Raw genomic sequence first — 11,910 nt, 5'->3', positions numbered from 1 at the left:
GATGTGGAATAACCTTCTTGCACAAAATCAGATGCAAAAATCAATATATTACAAGAAAGCAAACATGCAAATTTTCTAAAAATCAAATGGTATATTGTCAAACAAAGGTGTATGAGTTATAGAATAACCCTGTATGTCATTTTAATCTCCAAAATGTGGAATTTAAACTTTTCTCAAGGATTTTTAAATCACAATTCTGAGACCAGCTCTGATACTAATTAAAATTTAATGGAGGGTGTTAAGCCTCGTTTAACTGTTCTTATGCACACCAACTGGGGGAGGGGGAGGGGGAGTGAATTGGTTCTTTAAAAAATTTACCCCTTTAAAAGTACTTCAAACTAATGAGTGCAAGAGGAAGAACTTAATAATAACCAGTGTAGCTCTTCTTTGATTGATTTTCTTAACATATATCAATGACAAAAAATATTTTTCTTTGTTTTCCTTTATCAATTTTCATTTCGTACATGAGTTAAAACTAAAATCAATGTGATAACACAACTCTCATATTTTCAACAATAATAAGTATGCAAGAAAATAGAAAAGCAGAAGGTAAAGTAGAACGAGCACACCAGAATTTTATAGTGATTTGGTCAACCTTGACCTACGTCCACTCCATAGAGTACTTCTCTCCATGTATTTCACTAAATCTTTAGTTTCTACACTTTATCCCCCACAGTAAGGCAGAGAAGCCCTTACAAAAATCTTTTCCACCAACTTGGTATGGTAGAGTATTGAAATCTTTTTTCAATCACCTTTTGAAGGTAGAGAACCTGAATCTTTTTTAACCTCTAGGTGAAGGCAGAGAACCTGAATCTTTTTCACTTCTTGGTGAAGGAAAAGAACCTTGAATATCTTCAGCCTTCAAGTTCTACTTCTCAGAGCCACCCAAGAAAAAAAAGCATGAAACTTGGAGGAACAAAGGAAGAAGCTTGCTTGGAGCAACGTGTGGAATCCCCTCTCACTATTTCTCCCTCACACACAACCTCTCCTTCTCCAAGCTCTCCAAGATCTCGAACAAATCTGTCTTAGAAAACTCAGCATCCAAATGACCACATAAAATTTTATTAAGAGATCATAATTAAAAAGGGGTTCGAAACCCTAAATTTTCAATTCTTCCTCTATTGATTATATATTACGATATTAGATTATATAATACGATTAGTTTAATTCATCTTGTCGGAGTTGTACGAACAACAATGTCCTGTACGATTAGTTCAAATACTTGAACTATCATCTAGGCTGATAACATGGTTTGTCCAGTGTGATTACTTCAATCAAATAGGATTTTGTCTTGTATGATATCTGGCAATTAATTATCATCCAGGGAGGTGATCAGGTCATACAATACAATTAGTTCAATCATACGATACAATCTAATTAGATCTATTAAACCATATTCAATTCCTTAATTATAGGATAGATTATGCAAGATTTAAGATCATTGTACATTACAATTTATATCTTACAATATGATTAGTTCAAAATTATGATTTCAAATATAGCCTAATTTATAATTTGCAGAAGAAATCTTATTTTTAATTGATCTCCATGTATGAATGATATCGTACAATATGACTAGTATAAAATATAATAATTATGCTAATTAGTCATTATGATCATTTTCTAAATAACTGATTGTATAGTATGATCATGATCATATGGTACGATTAGTCTATAATATTTCTTATTTAAATTTTCTTACTCCTTTATGTGTGAGTACGGTCGCCAAGCAGTATACACATTTTGACATCATAAGACTCAAGATATATAAAATTAAAGAAATAAAAAAAACACAACTATTTCAACACATTCTATTCTACCTAGTTTTGATTCCTAAATGATATTGAGTAGTGTATGATGTACCTGAAATATTAGTTCACATAGAAATGAACATACAATGCAAATGCTAGGAGAAGTGAAAATTCAATCAATAATGTTTATTATTATCAAAATCATAAGCTCTCGATCATGTATTGCAAAAAAGATGTCTTGGAATAGTTTGTAATACCCCATTGATGAATGGAATACTTTGCTATATAAGTGGTCTTCATTTACTCGATGCTTGGTGATATCAAGTAGTTTTCCTATCTTTAGTGAGTTAGTCACTTATCTTCATATTTTCCAAGGTTGTGAAAACCGGACCGGATAAAGAACCGGAAGAAGGAGAGGTTCAAGGTTCGACCGGTTCGACCGGTCGAACCGGGGTCGAACCGGATGATGTAATAAATACTAATATTATTAAAAATTTATAACATTAATAGAATAATTACGTGAATTTAACATCAAATAATATAATTATAAGAATTTAAATTATATAATTTTAATATATTATCTCTCAATATAATTAAATTAAATTAAAATGATGAATATATCATAATATAATTATAATTTATAAAATATTTAGTTAATTATATTATATTTATGAATATCTAATAATTTAACTATAATTAATTTTTATATTTCATTATAATTATAATAAATGAGATTCTTATAATATACATTATAACAAATTAAAAATTTTAATATAATATATAAATTTATAATATTAAATTTAAAAATGTGTAATAAGAATAATATTTAATATAATATATAAATTTATATTATTAATTTATAAATATACATCATAACTAATTTATAATACAAAATTTAAAAAGGTTGAATCGGTTGAACCGGCCAGTCCGGTCCGATTTTTAAAACCTGGATATTTTGTTTTAATTCATTTGTTACTCCCCTTAAATACCTACTATAACTCTTCAAATATGTTCCTTCACTTCATAATCATCTTCCATGTCCAATAAAATAACAATTAAAATTATAAAACCATTCCAAATACTTTTACATAACTCTGAACCAAATAAGGAACAATAGGACCTAGTCTTGTTCCCTACATCTTGATACCCGCTTCGCTCTAACAAACTTTACCATCAATACCAAATCATAAGTTCACATCTTAAGCTTGCTACCTTTTTTTTTCCAAATTTTTATTGCACATGTAACCCAATCCCTAAAGTAGTTTTGAAAATTGACTAGTATTAGCTCAAACTAGAGTAGCCTTAGCATTCCTACTATTGTTCCACTTTAATTACCTCACCATTCCACCATGAACACTAAAACTCTTCTTTAAACATTAAAATAGAGATCTTTTGTCTATTATAGCCATTAATATCACCAAATAGGATATCCACCACAATTATATTTGGTATTAGAGAAAATATTGGAAAGATAAAATATGGTAAAAACTTTTTGGCAACAAAAGGGAAATTTTATTATGATGGATTTGCCTCTGAAAGCTTGCGAATTACGCAATTAGTTTAAGGTAAGTGAATCCCTTCTTATGATAAATAAATTTTATATAAATAGTAAGGATATCAAGTATATTGCTTGCAAGCCCATGGTGATAATATCAAAATCCAACAATAATAACTTTATTAATCAAATTGACTCTTAAACTAGAGGCCTTACTCATTGGGTAATCAAATTGTTCCATTCGCTTGGGGCACTTGTCGATTGTAGTCGCCAAAGGCACTCATTGGAGGTGTCACAGAGCCACATTGTATATTGCTATCCACATGTAGCCATTAATTTTATCCACATATTTTTAGTAGTCAAATAATATATACATTCTTATTATCCTCTAATATGATAAATTTAAGGTTAAACAACAATTAAAAAAATCACATAGGACTATCTTCTTATTTGTCAATACGCAAAATTTATTATTTGGAGGATTTACATAAATACCACTTTATTTAATGTTATTTACATATCTAACATCAAAAAATTTTAATATTACATGACTACCACTCATATAAATTTTAATAACAAATATATCACACATATATTTCATTCTTACCATCCATACTACCGTATAAACTTTAATATTTCATTTAATGTATTTATATTTATTTTATGGGTCATAGATATGTAATATTAAAATTTTAGATGCTAAATATATAAATAATATAAAATAAAGTGATGTGTATGTAAATCCCTTATTATTATTATTATTACTATTACTATTATTATTATTATTATTATTATTATTATTATTATTATTATTTTAATCTTATACTTATTTAGGACCTACGGTTAGCGAATGAAGATCTTCGGGCTACCGCGTTCATCTTGTACCGCGAACGCAGTGTGGGAACGATGGAGCTCACCAGGAAATGGTGGAAGAGCCGTTGTCTCAGCCGTGGTGGCAGAGACGACGAGGATAGGTTCTTTCTTCCCACGATTGACGACTTCCAACCTTTGGACAGCCAAGGTTAAATTTTCTGTTCCTAGGACTACCTTCTTCTCCGTTACCTTTTAAACTTGTGGGTTCTTGTTCAGAGCAGGAAGAGATGGTTAGATCTTTCGAGAGAGCGCACGAACAGGATAACCATCTATGGAGGGTAAGGCATAAATTTTCAAACTATTTGGGTTATTACATCTGGATTCTATGTTTTTGTAACTATTACTCGTTTATGTTGCTGTTTTAGGGCGTGTTTGCTGTTTTCCTTCTTGGATATGTGGTGTTCTTGATATATTCGATCTTCCAACAAGCTTGGAATCCATGGGAACTTGTAAGGAATTCTAGGGATTTTTTAGGGGGGGTGTTTATATATAAATTTGGGGTTCTTGGTAGTGTGATTTTTATTTTCTTTTTACTGTAATCATTTAAATCATTGAACTCTATTCTCGAAACAGCTCCAGTTGCATGAATTACTTTACTACATATTTAGGCAAGTTTAATGAAACTTCATCTAAACTCTTTCTGCTGCTTAATTTGAGATTTCAACCAGCAGAGCCATGTGTCTTCTTATTTGTTTCTGTCGTAGCTAATGCACTGATCATTCTGCATCTAATATATACAGATTTTTGGATTAGGTGCAGTTAAACATGATTTATTTAAAATTCCTAAAAAATGTAAATAGTTATGTATCAATGCCTATATTTATAATTAGGGGCATCTTTATTAATATTGAGAAAGTGATGATAGATTGTTGATGCTTATCACTACTCACTTTGGTTCTGACACCTGCCAACTTATGGGAGCAGCGTTATCATGCATACTTTATGGAGGATGTTCCTAGCTGGATGCTCATTTCTGCAGGTTTGTGTTGAGTTTAATTTCTCAGTATGCACATATGTAAATTCCGGTTGTGTTATTTTTTGGAACATTTGTTTTAGTTCAAGTTTGTTTCTTTGGAAGGGAGTGAACTTGGCTTGATGTTGAAACTGTGCTTTTGTTTTGCCCTTATGGTTTCCCTAGTAATTTGAAATTATCTAAACTTGATCTTCAATATCCATTATTATTATTATTATTATTATTATTTATAGATTTGCATGAAGCATTTTATAAGCTGAATAAAGGAACCAAAACAACAAGAGCAAGAAGAAAAGAAATGCAAGAGGCTAATCCTCTCTTTACAAAAGAAGAGAGAAAAGATTCACTAATGAAAAAGAAAATGCAAAAACGATAAAGCGTGGCACAAAATAAGCCCACAAACATAAGTAAGAAAAAACCGTTATCTCTTTCGAACATCTTACCTTCTTTAACTACCAATATGTAAGCTGAAGCAATGTTTTGGACAACATTTGGTGGAAACTATTCCTTCGGTACCTATTCATCCAGAATCTGATAAGGATCAGTTGGAGTTGGTATTCAAGTGTTCTGGTAAATCAGTTGCTGCATTAACCTTCAAGAAAGTATATGAAGACTGCAAGGGTGATGATGATTGGCGCTGGATGAAGAAGTTGAAATTAAGGTCGCAGATTGAATTGTTTTGATGGCGTTTGAGTAAGAATGCAATTCCCTCAAATTGGTTCCTTCATTACAGAAGATTAGATGAGTTTGATGAATGCCCGAGAGGATGTGAAGCTGTTGAAAATGCAGAAGATCAAACTAGTATTGAAGCGGCTTGCTACATGGGAATTTTTTATTCATGCGATTACCTCTCTGGAAGATTGTAATATGGTATTGCGGCACCTTGCTAGTATGAATCCTTTTATTGGAAATGTGTATTGTTCAGTTGTGTTCTTTTGTTGGAAAAGCAGGAATAAGATTATTCATGGTGGTTCTGAAGACAGCTGCTCATACATTGCAACAAATTAAATTAGTCATGCAACTGCCTCTTTTAAATCAAATCTGATTTGGGAGAACTGGGATGCTAATCAGCAATGTAAGCTGTTTCAACCTAGTTGGCGTCCTCCACCTCCTGGTTGGATTGAGGTAAATGTGGATGATTCTTTAATTAGCACAAACAAGCTGGTATAGGTGGAGTTTTCATAGATTGTAATGGACGATTCTTAGGTGCTTTCAGATTCAGCTGCCTCCATTGGGACAGTCCGCAAGTTGAGATCTTAGCAATTCTTGCTTTGAGGAATTATATTCAAGATTGGATGTTTGATGCTAATGGTCTTGTTATTGAAGGATAACTACAACGTCATCAAGTTTTTTCAAAACTTATTGAATAAGCCAGTTCTTTATAACACTATTGTTGTTGGCATGCTTTACGTTGGATGTCGACTATCCAACACAACCCTCCACTTTTCTCATCCAGGACTTGAGACCTAACAACAGTAGTGTTATATAGAATTAGCACTAAACACTTTAAAAAAATTGCATGTCATACTTAACTTCAAACTACTATTTAGTAGTAATTGACATACATTTAGATATTATAGCAAACTCGATGTCCATAAGAACCACACTTATTTCATTTTTTTGGTTTATTATAAATTTTTGCAGATTTTGTATTTTTCATTTGATTTTCTAGTTAATAATGGAGATCACTACTGTCTCACTCATCATTATTAATCATTGCAGCATTCACTCAAAAATATGCAAATCAAAAGGGGTGTAATTTTTGCAATATTCTTTTCCTTGAAATGAACCATGACATTAAAGTTAGGAAACTGGCACCCTAGCCACTGAAATGAGATAGGATCATATAAACCCCCTCTTAAATGAGCCAAGACATTGAAATTACGAAATAATGTTTATGTATGAATCTATTTTTTTTCCAGTTGAATGACTATCTTTTGCTAGAAAGAGAAAAAATAAAAGATTACTCTTCATTGAATTGTTGTTTAGTGTGTGTGTATATATATATATATATAAAGTAGGGAATAAAAAAGAAATACAAATTACTCGTAGTAGTGAGAAAATATTATGATAATAAGTGATACAAATTTTTGTTATATATGATTTTGCAACATCAACATCAAGCCTTTATCTCACTCTATGGGGTCGGCTACATAAATTCTTTTTCTTCATTGTCCTGTTAAAAGTCAAATTTTCATTTAAATCTAATAAAAAAGGTCATTTCTAATATTTTATAACTAAGTCTTTTTAGATCTGCCTCTACTTCTCTTAACATAGCTTAAATCTAACACATCTACTCTCCTAACTAGATCATCAGAAGACCGACGTTTTTTGTGACCAAACAATGTAAGGCGACTCTCTTTAATCTTATATGCCGCTAGAACTACTCCAACCTTTGCACGTATATGCTTGTTTCACATTCTATCTTTAAGAGTAAAGACACTCATCCACTTGAGCATCCTCATCTCTGCAATACTTAATTTAATTGTATGATTTTCTTTTGATGGCCAACATTCTTCACCATAAAGCATTACAGATCACACCACTATCTTATAGAATTTTTTCTTAAGTTTGAGGAGTACCTTTTTATCACACAGAAAACCCGATGCATTCCTCCACTTCAACCATTCAATTTGAATTCTACTAATAATATCCCTATCTATTTAACCATTGTTCTGGAAAATAGACCTGAGATATCTAAAACTTATACTCTACAACAAATATCATCTTATGTAGTGGGATAAAGGCTTGTTGTTGTTGTTGTTGTTGTTATTGTTGTAGAGATACCTTGTCCAGTTGATGAGTGTTGTACTAACGCAATTTGGAATTGGCTCCAACTGAGCTTTATTTGTTTCTTATGTAGAGTTGTCTACCCCCTGATTGGATTATTATTATAATGTCATTATTTATCTGATACATAATCTTAACTAAGACATCATGATCTTCCTACTAACTCTTAAGAGAAACCATCTTATGATGATGCCTATCTTCTGTTGCTTCTTTGCATCTTTCTTCTCCATTAATTTCCCTTGAAGTGCTTAATCATGTTTGAAGACTTTTATGCTAATGCATCAGTTTGCGTTGCACAGATTTGGTTGCTATCCTAGCTTGCTTATTGGCAGTGAAAGGAATGCTCGATGGTTCAATATTTCATCAGAGGTTGATATGGCATTCATTTTATGTAGGGCTGGTGCTTGCTGTATTTTGGTCTTATTACATGCTTAGGTAAATCCTCTTCCCCAGTCTACCCCTAAACTTATTAGTGGCTTTTAATTCTGGGTTCCGACTCATGTAATTTTTAATTGCTCAGCTGTTTTTCGTATAATCCTTAATTCGCTAATCCATCCTTATTAAAGCAGATTGCCGAGGTTCCGCTGGGATGTACTTTGGCTTCCCTTTGGACCTTTAAGGTATTTTTGCTGGTTGATTTATCCAAAGCATGATTTTGTTTTATATTACATTTTTGTATCATGTTTTAGATAATATGAAGGTTTGTTTGCTGACATCCCTAGATCTGTCTGATACTTTTCAGTGCGGCTACTATATGCCTCTATGTTGACAACATACTGAGGTCTTCCAGGGAAGAGATAAGAACTCTTCAAGACTATATGTACGAGTATAAAAGAAGGTGAACATACTTTCAAATAGCATCAGCTGTAATGCCATGTCCTCTAAACTTATATTTGTGACTTTTAAAGACTCTCAATGCATAAATGTTTCATATATTTTTTTTAATTATCCGTTGACAGCCCATGAAATGTGAGCTTGGGACATAAAAGCGTATATTTGATTCATCTTATAAGCAAGTTCTGTTAATGAAGCAGGCTTCTTCTTCTGCGTATTTTACTAAAACTTTCAGATCAGATAATCCATACTTTTAGTGATTAAACACCTAAGTGCTGCCCTTGTCCAATGTAATATTCGGTGTGCACTATTACGCTCCTATTCATCAGAAAACATCCATGAACAAAAAATTCTCTTCATCTTCTGGGTTGAGAAATGTACATTTAATATAATCTCACAAATTATTGTAAATTCTACCAAATTCAAACTTAATAAATCTCTATATTTAAATGAAGGATCTTATCTAAAGAAAGAATAAAAAGAGAGGGAGTAGAGAGACAAAGTTAATGCTTCTCTCAAAATTTATCTCGATTATGCTATTAAACCTTAGTAGAGGTTTTGTTTATTTATTTTGTCATAGCAATTGGCATGAAGTTTAAAAATGTATCTCAACTTCATATTTATAAGATTAGAAAGATTTCAAGAGATGTTATGCTTAAAGATTTAATAAAATAAATATATAATTCGATTATTAATCACATAAAAGTAGGATTTTAGCGGGTATATGTAGATGGCCATATTTGTTGAGATCTTGAAACTATCATTGGCAATTGCCTCTGGTATGCACCCGATGAATATTTCTAGCAAGTGCCTCCATCGGCTAGTGATTCTTTTGGTTGAGGTGCTAGTTGAATTTGTGAAGTCATCATTGTTGTGTTGATGAGTATCTTCTGCCTATAAAGGAATGACCTTCTGTTCAAGGTTATTTTTTTATAGCAAGTGCCTTAATTAGGCCAATGTTTTTTAGGTGAGTGGCTTAATTGACAAGTTCTTCTAAGGTGAGTATCTTTGAGGTGCATGCCTCCTAGTTGGGACAAGTGTGATTGATGCGAATCCCCTATGATCAGGGCAAGTATCTCCATGGTCAAACCACTCTAATATGAGCTCATCTGACCTCCTTTAGTTCCTCAATGAGCATGCCTAAAAAAACTATTAGTTCATTAGTTACACAAAAAGCATGACTAAAAACTCATAATTCTGATATCACGTATTGAATCCATCCTTTACGACATCCGCCTCTATTATCTTCACCTGATATTATTTAGATCTCAGATAATTTTAGAAAATTTGGAAGCTCGTACAGGATGATCAAATAGATCATTTATCATTGGCAAATATATTTATTCTTGGTTGTCACCTTATTCAAATACCTATAATCTATACAAATATGCATCATACCAACCTTCTTCTTTATAATTAGTATAAGTGCTCCCAACAGAGACATACTAGGATGAACAAAAGCTTTGTCAACTAATTATTAAAGTTATATATTCAACTCTTGAATTTCCTTAAAGGCCATCCTATATGGAGCTTTGTATATCAAGGCCGTGCATAAAAATACATCAATATAGAACTTGATCTCCTTATCAGGTAGAAAACTTACTAGGTCCTCTAGAAATGTATCAGGAAATTCTCAAACTACTAGGACATAAATCTATATTCTATGCATTTAACCTGAACAAATGTTAGAGCAATACAACCCTTTCTCCATAACCTATCCACTTACACAACAAAAATAGAAATGACATAACACATCTAACTCCCTAGCATATACAACTCTCACTACCCAAAAATGAAGTAACCTCTTTTTCAAAAATCAATTCAAGTTTCATATGACTCAACTAATCTATTACTCATAATAACATCAAATTAAAAAATAGGCAATAATATAAGACTCGATCACCACTTTTTACTTGATATTTCAATATCATAAAAATATACTGTACTGCTACCATGCCATCTTTAGTCGGTAAAGTAACATATAAGAAATAAGATAATAATGCAGAAGATAGCAACAACAAATCAAAATATTTCTAAAAAATAAATGTGTGACTATCTCCAGATTTGAACAACATGCAAAAGGCATATCAAAAATATTGGTCATACCCATAACCATATTCGGAGCATCTCGAGCCTCATGTTGAATCAAACTGTACAAATATGTTTAAACTGGAGATAGAGTAATAGAACTACTAAGCTTTCTCTGACTACTCTAGACAGACTTCCTGCCATAGAACCAAAATCACTATATCTTCTAGATAGTCTTCCTGCCATCTTAAGAATAATAAGTTTAAACTTAAATAATAAATCCTAAAATAATTAAATCTCAACACATTAAGATTTCAAAACAAAATAAATTTCAAAAAAACTTAAGCAACTGCTGGGCTTTGTGTATGATGAATGAATGAATTACTTTAATATAAACTTTTTATCAAACTCGTAGGGAGTATTGAATCTCATCTCCATTTTCATATTTATTTCAAAATCAAAATGTGAAAGTCTATGAGATTATTTTTCATAAAAAAATGGACTAAAATAATGAACCTTCTAAAGATAATGCCATTTGGAAACATTTTGGAAGATGACCATTGCTGAAGAATTTGAAAATTCTCATAAAAAGATTTACATTTTTTTAGGAGTAGGATTTGACTTGTAATTAAGGACATTACTTGATTGTCTATTTATGCAAATGGCGTTATAATTAAGTGGTGCATGCCACAATATACTGGACTTTACTTTTATTATTTTATTTCATGTGGTTAGGTGAATAATTTATTTACTTTGATTGTGTAATAGAAATAATTACTTTCATATGCTTTCTTTTTGTATGTTATTTTACCTAAATAATTTTATTAGGCTCTTAAGAAATAAATTTCTTCTACTCATAACCAATAAAATGGCTCTAATAGTATAGAAAGATAACTAGTTTAAAAAAGGTAAATTGAATTTGGTCAAGTTCATAGCATATTTTGTCTTTATTAATTCCATGTTTAGGCACCACTTCACCCATGGTCATAGATAAACCACTTGACCCAGAAGGGTATAACTTTTTTCTTATGGAGGTCTACTTTCTAAGATAAAATTTATTTTCTAAATCTTTTTAAAAGTTTCATAAAAATCATACTAACATTTGTAGAAAATTAACATGCATTGCATTAATAACTAACCCAAAATAAAATATTAATTGCATTAAG

At 31.4% G+C, this 11,910-nt stretch overlaps 1 protein-coding gene across 3 annotated transcripts; it reads left to right on the top strand.

Moving 5' to 3' along the window:
* Positions 1-4,097: 4,097 nt before the first annotated feature.
* On the top strand, positions 4,098-8,912 carry LOC110115928. 3 transcript variants are annotated; one of them, XR_002305398.2, is made up of 8 exons: positions 4,098-4,267; positions 4,336-4,397; positions 4,485-4,568; positions 5,044-5,098; positions 7,402-7,438; positions 8,182-8,317; positions 8,452-8,502; positions 8,625-8,715. XR_002305398.2 is itself a non-coding variant. In XM_020849339.2 (7 exons), exons 1-7 carry the CDS (start codon positions 4,153-4,155, stop codon positions 8,722-8,724), a joined length of 603 nt encoding a protein of 200 aa, XP_020704998.1. In that variant the 5' UTR covers positions 4,098-4,152; the 3' UTR covers positions 8,725-8,912. The 3 variants fall into 3 exon arrangements, 2 of the variants coding, with proteins under 2 accessions (XP_020704998.1, XP_028550463.1); XM_020849339.2 differs by lacking the exon at positions 7,402-7,438 and having other exon boundaries at positions 8,625-8,912; XM_028694630.1 differs by lacking the exons at positions 4,485-4,568; positions 7,402-7,438 and having other exon boundaries at positions 8,625-8,912.
* Positions 8,913-11,910: the final 2,998 nt, after the last annotated feature.

This window comes from Dendrobium catenatum, unplaced genomic scaffold (assembly GCF_001605985.2).
Source record: "Dendrobium catenatum unplaced genomic scaffold, ASM160598v2 fragScaff_scaffold_522, whole genome shotgun sequence".
NCBI classification, from domain to species: Eukaryota; Viridiplantae; Streptophyta; class Magnoliopsida; order Asparagales; family Orchidaceae; genus Dendrobium; species Dendrobium catenatum.
Note: the sequence above shows the minus strand (reverse complement) of the source record. Positions and strands in the feature narration are given on the sequence as shown.

Bases quoted from the DNA above. Each gene is read 5' to 3' on its own strand.
- LOC110115928 (XM_020849339.2), top strand. From the start codon at position 4,153: ATGGAGCTCACCAGGAAATGGTGGAAGAGCCGTTGTCTCAGCCGTGGT. The intron at 4,398-4,484 runs GTAAGGCATAAA...TTGCTGTTTTAG, and splicing joins AGGATAACCATCTATGGAGG to GGCGTGTTTGCTGTTTTCCT. The intron at 5,099-8,181 runs GTTTGTGTTGAG...TGCGTTGCACAG, and splicing joins CTGGATGCTCATTTCTGCAG to ATTTGGTTGCTATCCTAGCT.